Source organism: Mauremys reevesii, linkage group 2 (assembly GCF_016161935.1).
Source record: "Mauremys reevesii isolate NIE-2019 linkage group 2, ASM1616193v1, whole genome shotgun sequence".
In the NCBI taxonomy this organism is placed as follows: domain Eukaryota; kingdom Metazoa; phylum Chordata; order Testudines; family Geoemydidae; genus Mauremys; species Mauremys reevesii.
This window is the reverse complement of record NC_052624.1, coordinates 154,765,972-154,781,687: the sequence shown is the minus strand read 5'-3', so window position 1 is coordinate 154,781,687 and position 15,716 is coordinate 154,765,972. Positions and strand designations below refer to the sequence as shown.

At 48.3% G+C, this 15,716-nt stretch overlaps 1 protein-coding gene across 12 annotated transcripts in view; it reads right to left on the bottom strand.

Annotated features, from left to right (window-relative positions):
* PEBP4 (phosphatidylethanolamine binding protein 4) overlaps nucleotides 1-15,716 on the bottom strand; it is a 255,576-nt gene that overhangs the window by 232,967 nt on the left and 6,893 nt on the right. For 9 of the 12 annotated variants that reach the window (XM_039521624.1, XM_039521627.1, XM_039521626.1 and 6 more), the window contains exon 2: nucleotides 517-662. In XM_039521624.1, coding sequence (XP_039377558.1) covers nucleotides 517-662 — 146 coding nt within the window. Of the gene's footprint in view, nucleotides 1-516; nucleotides 663-821; nucleotides 943-2,550; nucleotides 2,623-3,688; nucleotides 3,896-15,716 lie in introns of those variants that run through there. The other 3 variants (XM_039521631.1, XM_039521629.1, XM_039521632.1) reach the window with 3 other exon arrangements.

The following is a 15,716-nucleotide window of genomic DNA, read 5'->3' as shown; positions in this document are numbered from 1 at the left end:
AGAATTCCCAGTGGACTATGGTTTACCTTGGTCAGAACTTAAGGTCAACATCAGAGCAGATGGACAATGGATTTAGCTTTGCCCCACAATGCTGTCAGGGTTCACATTCACTACACTAGGAAGCTACAAGCCAGATTTATGAAGGGCCTGGATAACATTACGAACAATAGCATTTGTAGCTGCAGCCCAAAAGAGAAGGGAAATCAGATTTCATGCTTCAGGGCACCATTAGTTTACCACAAGGGTCAGGAAGGGTCACCGTCCTTTCCCTTCCGTTGCGTGCAGGATTGCACATGGAGACCCACTGTGTGAGGAACTACCTTCTTTTCATGTATGAGCTTAGCCTACAGCTGGAGGATACCTGATGCAATGGCTTACCAGGTCCATCTGGTATGGCAAGTCCTACATTCCTAAGCATGTTGAGACCTGCAGGCTGCTCCTCCACAGGCCCCCCAGATATATGGTGTTTCAAGGCACTGGCAAGTCTGAGAACAGCAACAAGTGGAAGCTTCTCACCTGCAGAACTTGTAGTCCTGGCCGGTCAGCTTCTCAAAGACGCAGGTGCCCACGTGTTCATCCCCTGCGAAGGCCTCACCTCCCCAGGCAGCAATGCCAGCCAGGCCTGCAACCAGCACCACAGCGACCAGCAGCTTCATCCTGACCTGTCAGGGACCAAAGGACATTGGGTTAGAACTTTCCACTGGCAAAGCAGCACTCCAGACCTTCTCAGCAAGGCCTCTGCTCCCTCACGCAGGCTCCCTTTGGCACAGGGTGCAGTACAGGGACTTCCTGAGGAGCCAGCCCTCCACCAGAGCACACACCTCATCTCCCTTTCAGCTCTACTGCAGTGAGACTGTTTGCAGCTGCCTTGCTGTTTCACTGGCAGTGCGAGCGTTTCCACTGCATCTCTTAGCCTGCTCGTTATCTAGTCCTGGAGATAAGCTGCAGACAAAGCAAAGCCATTCTTACAAATCACTTTTGCCTCTGCCAATTCCAGATCAGTTATATCTCTGTTATGTCAGAGGGTAATTGCATTTACAAATGACAGACAGCACCAGAGAATGCAGGACTCCCGCCAGGCTCTGTCTGCTGCTAGCCCTTAGCAAGACCTTGCTTCTCGGCGGGCCCCACTGCTGCCTTGTATAACAGGCAGCTTAGCAGACCTCAGAAAAAAATAAAATCAGCTGTACTTCTGCTGTTTGCTTTGGGTACACAGGAGGGAGAGGACAGTGAGGGGGGCTTTCCGTTGCTACATCTGATGCAAACTCAATTCGAGTGTACCCACTATTCCTCCATGCCCCCCACTCCATACTCCCTCTGTCCTCCCCCATGCCTTGTTGGGCTTTCTTCCAGCTATAGCAATGGCTCTATCAACATTTTCCTTAACATATTCATGGATGCAACCTGCTATACTGCCCTGAAGCTCCGGTACTGGCCACTGCCAGAGACAGGATAATGGGCTAGACGGACCATTGGTCTGACCTAGCATGGCAGTTCTTGCATTTTGAATTCCATATTTGAATCAATACCGCAACTCCAAACAGGGGTGGCTCTACATATTCCGCCGCCCCAAGCAGTCATGCGTGGGAGGCGCCCCGGAGCCCCAGGAGCGGCGGACCTCCCGCGGGCTTGACTGGTGAGGGTCCGCTAGTTGCGCGGCTCGGCTGGACCTCCCGCAGCTGCGGGCGGTTCGCTGGTCCGGGCTGCGGTTGAGCTGCTGCAGTCGTGCCTGCGGGAGGTCCAGCTGACCCGCGCGACCAGCGAACCGTCCGCAGTCACACCTGCGGGAGGTCCACTAGAGCCGCGGGAGAAGCGCCCCCTCCGCAGTCATGCCTGCGGCAGGTCCCGTCATCCCGGGGCTCCGGTGGACCTCCCGCAGGCGTAATCTGCCGCCCCTGCCGGCAAGTGCCGCCCCACGCGCGTGCTTGTCGCGCTGGGGTCTGGAGCCGGCCCTGGCTCCAAAACACACGCAGCTGGAGCAGATGAGGTTTGGGGCTGAACCCAGAAAACCCCAGGAAGAGAAGACAGTGTTCTGGTCTCCCTTCTGATACAATCTGGGCCAGTAGATGGGAATATGGGATGATAGATTGGAGTCAGGAGACCTGGATTTGATTCCCCTGAAGTACAAGCCTGACTCTGTTCCCTCCCACCCCCCTATTCTTTGTTTTGTCCTTTTAGACTGTAAGCTCTTGAGGGCTGGAATTCTCTCACTATGTGCGTGCAGTGCCTAGCACACCCAGGCCTCCAAAGTATTGTTTTTACTACAGTAGTGCCTAGTCCCCATCAGTGTGTAGCATGTCTTAGAGTTGACTGCTCAGAGAGTGCGCCTCCTGAGGGACAACACCCTGTTGGCTAGTCAATGATCAAAGCAGACATCCTTACTCTGCGGTACTAGCCAGGGTTAAAACAAGGTTTCTCTCTGAGTAGTCACGTGAGTTCCCTGCTGCTTTTTGTAACACGCTGAAGCACAGCTTCACAATGTGGGGGAAGAGGAGGGAGGTTTGCATGAAACATGGCCTCATTTCACCCAAGAAGTTCAAATGAACGCACTTAACTACTGAGAACAATTTCCATGGATGCTGCAGCTAGCCAGCTCCTACCGTCCCGAGCTCATCACTGAGTGAGAAGGGGTTTTGTATCCTCAGTGATGAGCACAGTAGAGACACCTAGGAGTCAAAAGGGAATTCATTCTGCATATTTTTAAATCAAAGTTGGCTTCTTCCCCCCCCCCCAAGATCTCTGCTCTAATTCAAACAAGAATTAATTCAGGGAAGTCCTATGACCTGTGCTAGGCAAGTCAGACTAGATGAGCACATGCTGCCTTTCTGGCTTTATAAGATATGAAGATTTTATACCTGGGGTTCCCATTCTAGACAATCACACACTAATTCACTTCGAGTGGTTCCACCATAGCCTCTTGCAGTGGATTCCCTCCAGTTACTAGGCAGAGCCTGTCCCCCACCAGAGGGGTTGTGGCACCTTTAAGCCTTCAGTAGGGCCTTGTTATTCAAATTTGTAAATCAAGAAGGGGTCAGAGAGCTTATTCCAGGAGAACTGTGGATTTGTATGTGGTAGGATGCTATGGGTATATTTACGCTGCGATAAAAAACCCCTACGGCACCAATCTCAGAGCCGGGGCCAGCTGACTCGGGCTGGGGCTATAAAACGGTAGTATAAATGTTCGGGCTTGGGCTGGAGCCTGGCAGGAGGGTCTCAAAACGTAGGCTCCAGCCTGAGCATCTACACTGCAAATGTATAACCCCACATCCTAAGTGGGTCGACCCAGGTCAGCCACGGCAGCGGCCTGGGTCTTCGATTGCAGCGTAGATGTGCCCTTACAGGCCCCACCGTGCTAGATGTCGTACATACATGTAGCAAGAGACAGTCCCCGCCCAGGAGCTTGCAATGGCTACAACACCCAAGCAGATGGTTGGCAACTGAGGACAGAGATTAAGTGACTTGCCCAAGGTCAAGCAGGGATTGGATACAAGTCCCTCTTAAACGCATTAAGCATGAGTCCATCTTTCCTGTTGGACTTCTTTTCCCTTTTCTGGAGCACCTAATTATTTCTGCCTCTTGGTTATTCCTGAAGAATTAGGGAGCAACCAACAGGAAGAGGAAATTGCCGTTCCAAAGCCCCCTCTCCCGAAGCAGGTCATAGCCCCCGCCCAAAATCTCTGCAGTTTACCTGGAGCAGAAGAATCAGGCCGGGCTGGAGCAGGGAACTTATCTGCCTCAAGCAGGCAGATAAACACTGCAGCTGGCTGGACTTTGTAACCCTCAGTCAATCCTCATGCCCAGCCAGAGTGACAGCTGGCAGGTGCCAGGGCGGGAAAGTGAGAGGAGCAGGGAAGCAGGAGCTGAAGCCGAATGGGTTTTGCAACTGTCAGTCATCTCAGACTTGACAGTTAGAGGCAGGTTCCGATTCTGGCTCCCCGTTCTCTGGGGGTGGGCGGCAATGGAGCATTTGTTAATATGCTTCCTTCTGGGAAGATCTTGACATGGGAGGGAGTGGTCCTCGATCTCCAGCTGAAGAAACTGGGAGAGTGCGTTTTAAGTTGCCATAGAGATGGTTTCTTCAGTAGGAGAGCAGAGGGTAAGACTGGAAGCTGGGGATGGGAGAGAGAATATGCGAGGAGGGGCAAATAGCCAAGAGAAAAAGGGCAGCTGCTAACCCCTAAGTGAGAGACCAGTCTGGGGTGACCAGTCGTTTTGTAGGTGCTGTCCCCCAGTTCAGTGTGCACCTCATATTTTATGTGCTACCCCTTCTACAGGGCTTTTCATGAGAGGATCCAATAGTACTTTACAAATACTCACCTACCTCACGGGCGGGAGCATGGAGAAGGGGGTTGTGTTAGCAGAAACTGAAACATGGAGAGGTTAAGATACTGATCCAAGGCAGTGTAACATGTGGGAGAGCAGGACTAGAATCCAGGAATCTCAACGCCCAGTCCCACGGCTCTGTGAGACCTCGCTCTCGGCAAATCCTGGACTGCAGTTCCTTCGCTCCAGTCGCTAGACCAGTGGGTCTCAAACTTTTGTATTGGTGACCCCTTTCAGAACTCCACCAGAGAGGTCCTTTGGGGCCATCTGCCTGTCCCAAGTCAGGGTAAAGGAGGAGGGTTGGGCGTGGGGCTAGCAACTTCACCCTGTAAAAAAAGTCAACTTGCTACAGAAACGCCAACAATAGAGATAAGAGACTTTTAGCCTGGAAAAAAAAAGGGTCTTCAACTCGAAGACGCATGACGCTGGGTGGTGAAAGCCGCAAGGAAGCCACTAAGCTGATTACCCTTCTTGCAGCCAGGAGGATTACCATCGGCACATGGAACGTGAGGACCATGTACGAGTCAGGAAAGATGGTGCAGGTTGCAGCAGAGATGAGGAGCAACAACCTGATCCTACTAGGCATTAGCGAGACAAGATGGACACAAGCTGGACAGAGACGACTGTTGACAGGAGAGCTGTTGCTGTATTCAGGACATGAAGAGAGCGACGCACCCCACACACAGGGAGTAGGTTTCATGTTGTCCAAGCAGGCACAGAGAGCACTGATTGGTTGGGAGGCACATGGTCCCAGGATCATCACAGCATCCTTCAGAACTAAAATGAAGAGGATTAAGATGAATGTTGTTCAGTGCTACGCTCCAACTAATAACAGTGAAGAGAAGGACAAAGACTACTTTTACAACAGACTCCAGAAAATATTAGAGATTCTCCCAGACAAAGACATCACCATCCTTATGGGAGACTTTAATGCCAAAATTGGACCTGACAACACAGGATACGAACAAGTCATGGGGACCCACGCTCTGGGAGAGATGAGTGAGAATGAAGAGAGATTTGTGGATGTGTGTGCACTTAACAACCTGGTCATAGGAGGTAGCATCTTTCTTCACAAGCGGATCCACAAGAGTACCTGGGTATCGCCAGCAGGCATGACAGAAAACCAGATCAACCATGTCTGCATTAGCAAGAAGTTCAGAAGATCCTTGCAGGACGTTAGAGTTAGAAGAGGAGCAGATGCGGCGTCCAACCATCACTTAGTGGTGGCCAGATTGAAGCTGAAGAAGAACTGGATAGATGCGTCAGACAGAAGAGTGAAGTACAACGTCAGCCTTCTGAAGGACCATAAGACCAAGGAAGATTTTGGACTGACGCTGAAGAATAAGTTTTCAGTACTACAGGATCGGTCTGAGGAAGAGGAAGACAGTGTACTCAACAGATGGCAGAAAGTGAGAGACACACTAAGGTCAGTATGCCAGTAAATGCTTGGAAATAAGAAACACCAGCAGAAAGAGTGGATCACAGCAGAGACCTTGACTAAGATAGAAGACAGAAAGAAGAAGAAGGCAGCAGTCAACAACAGCAGGACTAGAGCAGCAAAGGCCAAAGCTCAAAAAGAGTATGCTGAAGCCCACAGAGCAGTGAAGAGGAATATTAGGAAGGGTAAGAGAGATTATGTGGATGGACTGGCAGCAGAAGCGGAGCAGGCAGCATACAGCGGCAACATGAAACAGCTGTACGATACTACCAAGCGACTGTCTGGAAAGTTCAGCAAGCCAGAACATCCCGTTAAAGACAAGCAGGGAAAGTCTATAACAGGAATAGAACAACAGATGAACAGATGGGCGGAGCACTTTGAGGAACTCCTGAACAGACCAGCACCACCAAATCCACCAGACATCGACCCAGCCAACAAGGACCTCCCAATCAATTGCGATAAACCAACCAGAGATGAGATCAGAAAAGCCATCACCATGATGAAGAACAGGAAGGCGGCTGGACCTGACAACATCCCAGCAGAGGCCCTGAAAGCAGACCTGGATGCTTCAGTGGAAATGCTGTACCCCCTCTTTGAGAAGATATGGGAAGAAGTGATTCCGGCAGACTGGAAAGAGGGATACCTCATCAAAATCCCCAAGAAAGGAGACCTCAGCAACTGTGCCAACTATAGAGGAATCACACTCCTGTCAGTGCCAGGGAAGGTCTTTAACCGAGTCCTCTTAGAGAGAATGAAGGATGCCGTCGATCCACAGCTACGAGATGAACAGGCAGGTTTCCGGCAGAACAGATCATGCACGGACCAGATAGCAACGCTCCGCATCATAGTCGAGCAGTCTATGGAGTGGAACTCCTCGTACATCAACTTTGTTGACTATGAGAAAGCGTTCGATAGCATGGATCGAGAGACCCTCTGGAAGGTCCTTCGGCACTATGGCATCCCAGCAAAGGTGGTCAACCTGATCAAGAACTCATACGACGGTATACACTGTAGCGTGATCCATGGAGGGCAGCTCACAAACAGCTTCCAGGTGCGAACTGGAGTCAGACAAGGATGCTTGTTGTCACCATCTCTCTTTCTCCTCGTCATCGATTGGATTATGAAGACATCCACTTACGAGTGTAGGAACGGAATCCAGTGGACGTTGTGGACCCAGCTTGATGACCTGGACTTTGCCGACGACCTTGCACTCCTTTCGCACAGTAAACAGCAGATGCAAGAGAAGACCAACATAGTGGCAGCCACGTCATCACAGGTTGGCCTCAACATCCACAAGGACAAGACCAAGATCCTTAGGATTAATTCCATCAGCAACGACCCAGTCACACTGAATGGAAGCCCCCTGGAAGAAGTGCAGTCCTTCACCTACCTAGGTAGCATCATAGACCAGCAGGGTGGCAAAGACACAGACATCAAAGTAAGGATTGGTAAGCAAGAGCAGCCTTCTTACAGCTTAAGAACATCTGGAGCTCCAGAGAGCTGTCTTGAACAGTCAAATTTTTATTGCCAAACTCCAACGTGAAATCAGTCCTACTGTATGGAGCTGAAACCTGGAGGACAACCAAAACAACCATCAGGAAGATCCAGACCTTCATTAATAGCTGCCTCAGAAGGATTCTCCAGATCCGCTGGCCAGACACCATCAGTAACATCCACCTCTTGGAGAGGACCCAGCAGAGGAAGAAATCAGAAGGAGAAGGTGGGGCTGGATAGGACATACACTGCGCAAGCAGCCAACTAACATCACCAGACAGGCACTGCGGTGGAGCCCCCAAGGCAAGCGGAAAAGAGGCCGTCCAAGAAACACCTGGCGACGCGACCTTCAGGCTGATAGCAAAAAAATGGGCTATACCTGGAACCAGCTAGAGCAAATGGCCCAGGATAAAAGGACTCTGGAGATCTGTGGTTGGCGGCCCATACCCCAATTGGGGTGACAGGCATGAGTGAGTGAGTGACCCCTTTCACACACCTCTGAGTACAAGCCCCCCCTTATAAATACATAAAAAAGTGTTTTTAATTTAACACCATTCTAATGCTGGAGGCAAAGCCGAGTTTGGGGTGGAGGCTGACAGCTCATGACCCCCCGCCATTAATAACTACCTAAGGGGTCCTGACTCCCAGTTTGAGAACCCCTATACTAGACAATCCCAGATCCCCCATTATATAAATCCCAAACTCAGCCCAGGTTTGAGCAAACCCTATTCCCATCTCCATAGGTTGTGAGAAGGCTTTAGGCATACGTTCTAAGACAGGCAAACTCTGAGGCACCCACCTTAATTTCAGAGGTTGCAAGTCTACAAAGAACCAGAAGAGTGAATCTCTGCACAGCTCTGAATTACTACATCCCCAAGTGACTGCCTCCAAGTTAGGTGGGAAGGATCCAGCCTTGAAATGTTTATTTGCAGGATGCACCAGGCAATAAAGACGGCTGGCTAATTGATTCTGGCTGTGTCATTCCCAGCTGATAGTGGTTTTGCTTATATGTATTACAACACATGCTCCATCATAACATAATAGTTACAGACATGCAGAGAGCGCACAGGCAAGCAAGAATGCCATTGTCATCAACAGAAGAGGAACCAGGAATGTAATGGGAGCCATCCTCAGGTTTGGGAGTAATTGCAGTGTTCCCACGTTCCGGGATGGGCAAGCCCTATAATTAGAGCCCTGATCCTGCACACACCAATTCAGGTGAGCAAATTCTTTTCCCACAGAAGTCAAGGTGCCTGCTTGCATGACCAACGTCTGCAGAGCCAGGCCTTACATTCTCATCCTCTACTGTAATCCAGGAGTTAACGATTTCAAGAGCTCCATATTCCCCAGTATAACTGGTGGAATGACAAATGAGGTCAGTGGTAGCTGCATGTGCTGATAAAGGGAAATTCTAGCCCCCCCACCACATGAAGCTTGTGACTTTGCACCACTTGCTACGTGGCTTTCAGCCACCAAATGTCTCCGTATTACTTGAAATGAGCAAAATAGCTGGCAGCATACATTTCACCTTTCCCACTGCTAAGAGAAGCACAGGGTTCCATTCCTCATTTTGATAGGTCTCTCCCTTTGAGAGATGGAGAAACCCAGTCAGGGCAACCAACAATGCTGCCAGTACCCACTTGAGATTAGCCCAGGGGACACTCACATGGCCTTGTGAACTTGGATTATCCAGTTCGGTGCTCTGCCTTCTGCAGGCCCAGCCTTCCATCCTCCTTGCTGGCATCTTCTCTAACTCACTTCAGAATGTCAACAGTGGTGACACTTTGAGAACTTCCCTAGAGAGTTTGTCCCACTTGCTCAATGGCTTAGAACCTGGTTCCTGATAGATGAAATCCCTTTATTGTAACAGGCCATGAAGGAGTTCTTAGCATCCTCCTAGGCATCCACTGTAACATTTACTGCAGTGCCTACTCACATTGGGATCCACCCCACAGCCCAGTCTGGGTCAGCTGGCACCAGGAGCTTGGACAGTGGCACTTGGTCTACACTGGGGGGTTTTGCACCAGTGGTAATGTATAGTATAGACATGCTGTACCACTGTAAAGAGGGGCTTGCACTGGGCAACTCCTGGTACCAGTCACTTTTACACCACAGCAGTGCAGCTACACTAGGATTTACATTGGTGCAGATACACATTCCACCAATCACCACCACCACCCCTGCTGCGATTGTGTCAAGGCTTACAGAGTACGTATCCATACTTCCCACACGTTACAAGAGGTCACTGCACTCCTGGAGAGGTTTCAGTAAAGGGCAGGAACATGAATTAATCTCAGATCCTCTTTAAGGAAGGCATCATTGCTTCACAGATGAAGAACCTCAAGGTTACACACACTCGAATCAGAAGCAGAACTCAGTAGTCCTTAAGTCCTAATCTCCCCTGATCTCACCACTAGACAGGACTTCCTCGTGTCCTTTCTGATAGCTCATCCACTCGTTACTTTTCACCCCCAAAGATACCCCTTGCATCACAATAAATACCTGTTGGTGCTGCTCACATTGGGCCCTTCACTTGCTTTTGATACAGTGACGTGGCATCTGTTGGGCTCCTGCCTCCCCCGTGCGGCCTATTGTTTTGCCAGGCATGGCTTTGAGCACCATTCTGCAGCAAGTCAAGACTGGCTTGCAAAGAGGCACGATCAGGGAGGTGCTTACCAGAGAGGAGGAGAGCAGGATACACACACTGTCAACCACTTCCCTCGTGGATAGGTATGAAACACAATATGAGCAAAGGGATAGGAGGAGTGGCAAGGGGCAAAACAGAGTTCCCTTACTGACTGTGTAGGCAGACTGAGCAGTTGAGAACAAGCCTTTTTGCTGTATCCAGTGTAAGATGAACTTGGGTGTTAGTTTTTTAGGGATATTTGCAGAGTAATTATAATGATCTTATGACTCGTGCAGAGGGCAGAGCTGTAATGACAACAAGAACACCATGCCCACCACTGCTGAGTGGAGCCTGCTACGGGCATGAAGTCACATTGCAAAGCTCAGTACAGCGGCTTGTATGTTAATTTGCAAGGTCAAATGACCATCAGCCAGCACTACCCACCTCCCTGGAGGCTTAAAGCCAATAGACAGTTTGCTTTCTAGATACATGTCTGGTAAAGGGAGACTCAGAATGCACAGACACAGTATTGTCTGGCAATGAACAAGCAAACAACAGTACTTCGGCCTGTCTACAGCATCTTTCTTTACAGGTGCTTTCGGCCTCTGAGCCAGTGAGGAAATAGCGTAAGAACTGTGCAAATAGTCGATTTTTGGTTCACTGGCCAAACAAACCCAAAGTCACCCAAAAAACAAAAAACACAATATTTCTCAGCAAAATAGAGCCAACTGAAATATTTTGAACTAGGATTTTTCCCCTCATTGAAACAAAAAACAAAAACACCCATTTCTCAAAAACCTAGAACTTATGTGGCAAACTGTTGGCTCATTTGTGCCATTAGTGAAACGATCAACATTTTTTGTTTTAGTAAAACTCCGGTTTCTCAGTAAATGGGAAAAACAAACAAACAAAACAAAAAACACCATAACTGCTCTACTAGTGGTTTTAGTGATCTTCCTGGTGAGGGTTCCCCCCCAAAGTAAAATATTGATCCATTTTGAGAAGAGCTGGTTGGAACATTTTCGCCTAAGTGACATACGGCTTCAATGAAGCCAGGTAATACTTTCACCGGGAAGGTTTGGTTTTTGTTGCGAGGGGTGGGTGAGAGAGAATGAACAAAAATGAACACACAAACTGGGTGGCAACTGCACTAGCCTGTGATGGGGCAAACCCAGATTCAAGTCTCTGATTTGGAGTGATCTGGGATGGCAGGGTGGGGGAAGCCATCCTTTGCTCTAACTCAGGCACAGTGGGGATTCACCCAGCTATAGAGTGACACACACCAGTTTTGATCCCAGCAACAGAGTTTGACCTGCAATAATTTTACATTTTGACTGGCTGCAGTAGACAGCCACCAACTTTTTGGAGAAGGCAAGTTTTCTTTTCTCTTTCTCAAAAAGCACTATGGATGCCATTGATACTACATAAATAAAAGACCCATTTTACAGATACATAAAGAAGCAGAGCAGAATGAATAAGAGATCTGTTCAGCATTACTCAACAAGATGGAAATAAGTCTGAGGGCAGGATGCAGCGCTATGCTTTAATCCAGTGATGTGCTGGAGGAGACACTTGTTTACTTTGATGCTAGAATCTTGAGCATCTAGCATAGTTCTCATGCTTTCAGTCACCTCCTTCTGAATACTGTCAAATCAAATCACCTCCACCTGATATGACGCATCCATTTACTTCTGAAGAGTATATATTTTGCCTTTTAGATGTGCCAAGTGTCAGACCTCTTCCCAGGAGCGGCTCTAGCAATTTCGCCGCCCCAAGCATGGCGGCACACCGCGGGGGGCGCTCTGGTGGTCGCCGGTCCCGCGGCTCCGGTGGACCTCTTGCAGACCTGCCTGCGGAGGGTCCGCTGGTCCCGCAGCTCCGGTGGAGCATCCGCAGGCATGCCTGCGGGAGGTCCACCGGAGCCGCCTGCCGCCCTCCCGGCGACTGGCGGAGTGCCCCCCGCGGCATGCTGCCCCAAGCACGCGCTTGGCGTGCTGGGGCCTGGACAGCCCTGCCTCTTCCATTCCACCTGATCCTCCACCCACTCACACTGGTATGATTAAGAAGGAATCATGCCAAGGGAGTTTCCTTTGTGCAACAAGAGGTGAGTTGAAAAATAAGGCTCTTTTCCCCTCCTCCCATGAGATCACAAACAGTTGTCTGATCATGACATTCAGTATGCTTCCCAAGAACAAAAGCAAACATTCCAGCCAGTGGCATTTCCTGGTGGTTTGTTTGCTCAGAAGAAGCGTCAGCACCACTGAGGTCTCCAGCCCCTGCGTCGGGAATCCAGCGCATTGGCTAGTGCTTTTCCCTTTTATTTATTGAAGCACCAAGAAAACCAGAGAAGTTACATATCTTCCCATAAGGCTTTAAGGACAAAGTAGTGTCAGGTCATATGCCTGCTGCTTGACATCCCTCTGCCATTTTTTGTTCTCCAAAAGTCCTTGCACACAAGAGAAGGGTAAATTGACTAATCCTACAGAGTAAACAGTGAAACTAACTATACTGTCAACTACAAAGCACACAGACAACAAGAAAAATATTTTCTCCTGCTTGGAACCTCTGCCAGGTACAAGTAACCCTCAGGGTGACTAACACATGGTAAGGCATTTTGATACATAATTGCAATTTTTAGTGGATTGTGATCCTTTAATTTGAATTCAAAGAATCCAGAACAGGTGCTGCAGCAGCAAAACATCAGGTCATTGGCCTATCCAGTAATGAATTTCCAGGGTACCTGATGCTTTACAAAGCACACCCCCAGAACACACAAGACCAGTTGTGCATTAGAGGGAAAGGAGATTCCATCCATGACAGCTTACATCCTGGATGGCACAATGGCTAGGGTGCTAGCTGGGGACTTTGGGAAAATGAGCTTAATTCCACTGCAGAAAAATGCAATCTTGTCAAAAAAAACATCAAAATATTTCACAGGAACATGTCATTTTTGTTAAGGATCAAAACAAATCACTTTGACTCCTGTTTTGATCCTGTTGAAACATTTGATTTTACTTTATGTTGACTTCAGTATTACTAGTTTTAATATGGCAATATAAAATAGAATATGTATTTTACCATTAAACATTTGTTTCCAAATTAAAAAAGTTTCAGAATTTCTATTCATGAAAATTTGACTTTTCATTCCAATTCAGAACAAAAGCAAGAATCAAAATATTAGATCTTCCCAGGGGACAGAGATTCTGTTTTCCAGTCAGCTTTAGTTTAAGATTAACCAGCACTATTTAAAATCCAGAAACAATATTTGCCTCCCTGACCTGCCCAGGCAGTGATTTTCCATGCTGTGTGAAGTTATTTCATGGAGTCTAAATTTACCTGCAGTAAATTTTACGCAGTGACCTCTATTCTCATAAGATGCAAGATGTTAATTGCCTGCAGAGAGAAAGGATGTCAGAGCAACTAAATATCTCTGGCCCCAAGACACAGGAACCCAGAGCATTGGCTGGTGCTTTTCTTTTCAGTTTATTTGGTCATTCAATAAAGAGAAATTATGTATCTCCCCAGAAGACTTTTTTTTTTTTGTGAGGGGAGGAGGGTTATGTTCCTTTAGCAAAGAAAGGTGTACAGTTTCTCATGGCATCATTTAAAAACCTCTCCTACTGTTTAATGTAACATGGCAAATATTTTTAAAAAATGTTGGCAGTAAGACATACAACCAGAGATGGATTTAGGGGCAGGCGAACACCCAGGGTGCCAAGCTTTGGGGGTACTGGGCTCAGGGAGGAGAAGGTGTTTTTGTTGTTAGTGACAAAAGGGAAGATAGAATGTTTGAAGTAACATGTTTCAGGTATTCCGTATGTGGATTCATTTTTCACTAACCTCCTAGAATGTTCTAGACCTTTGTAGAATCTCATGGAATCTTCCAGATTTTGAGAACTACATTTTTCTCAAACCTCCTAGAATGTTGTCAGCCATGCCCTTGCGGGTACAAGGGGTGGGGTGTCGCCAGTATGTCTTATGTGACAGGGATAAATCATGCGTTCAAACCTTGCACCCAAACTATGAAATGGGCTACAAATGCAATAAAAAATAAGGTATTCAAATGTTTAACAAATGGAGGGGGGTGCCAAAGACACTCCTTGGCAGGGGTGCCATTTGGTCTACGGCCGACTCTGCATACCGAGATTGCAAAATTGGAACTAAACAGCATGGCTTCTTTTGATACCTTAGTAAGGCTGTTTGGTCCAAGCACAGCAGCAGGAGACCGAGGCTCTGTTCTGGGCTACACCCAGGGCCGGCTCTAGACCCCAGCGCGCCAAGCACGCGCTTGGGGCGGCATTTTGCCGGCAGGGCGGCAGGCGGCTCCGGCGGACCTTCCGCAGTCATGCCTGCGGGAGGTCCACCGGAGCCGCGGGACCAGCGAACCCGATGGACCTCCCGCAGGCATGACTGCGGAGGGTCCACTGGTCCCACGGCTCCGGTGGACCTCCCGCAGGCATGACTGCGGATGCGCCACTGGAGCAGCATGCTTGGGGCGGCCAAATTCCTAGAGCCACCCCGGCTACACCACCAGTTTGTGGTTTGATTTGGGAAACTGCAGTACAGAGCTGATGTGCTGATAATTCCTCTTTCCTTGTAGGGTGACCAGATGTCCCGATTTTAAGGGACCATCCTGATTTTGGGGTCTTTTTCTTATATAGGCTCCTATTACATCCCACGCCCTGTCCCGATTTTTCACACTTGCTGTCCAGTCACTATCTCCTTCAGATGACTGACAATCATCTTGATCTTTGCATGGGAGGCGAGATAGCAGTGCAAGTTCAGTAACAGAACATACTTAGTCCTAGATCAGAAGATCCAGTGAAGAACCTAAAGTTACAGGGAACTGTGCACAGCAATACAGCCTCAATCAATGCTGATGGTACTGATACTCCCATGTTTGAGCAATGCAGGAAAGCAGCAGTTTCCTGGTCTACCTGCAATTCTCAGCAGAGCAAGGATTGGATTTAGAGCATAAAACAAAACAAAAACAAAAAAAAACCACCCACACACAGTGCATCCATTATCAGCCTCTACTTTTGGCTGCTAGAACAGAACTTGCAAGGGCAAAAGCCTTGGCAAGGGAGTTTTCTATCTGCCCCAATCAGAGCCCAGGTCTTGCCATTTTAAAGGTCATATTCAAGAAGCAGTCCTTTGAGCTCGCTTTTCCATGGCAGCAGGTAGAGGAGTTGCTTGCCTGTTCACCTTGGAAATTTATCTCCTGGTTAGCAAAGCCCTGTAGGCTGCTGGCTCTTTGCTGTGCAGGGTGTCCACTCCCTATCTGGGATAGCAGGGGTTGATCTCTTCATGTGGCGCTCCAGTACTAGAGTGTCATCGCTTACAAGTTTGAGCAATGGTGATCTCTGTCCAATAACGTAGACCATTTTGATTGTGTTTGGGGAACATCCAAATATTGTTATCCTCTCCTGTCTCCAGTAGATCACTAGCTGTAGAAGAAGCCATAGTACTTGATCCAACATCTTCTCTACCAGTTTCCTGCCCTGCCACATCATACACTTTGGCTCATGTGCTGAATAGAGCTTTAAAGAACTATGGCAATGGTTTAAGGTTCTGAATCACTCTGGGCTGGCAGAGTTCAATGGGTCTTATCAATGGGGAGAATTTGAAGCATGTAGGGTATGGACACTGATCCCATAAATAGAGCGGTTGGGAAAAAACCTTGTCAGAAAATTCCCCTTGGAAAATCCTTGAAATCAAAACTGCAGGAAAGGGTCAGTTCTCATTTCCAAAGTTTCAAAATTGTTGAAACATCCTATTTTGTCATTTTTGAAACAGATTTTTTTGGTTCAAAATGCCTTTCAAATTTTAATGAAT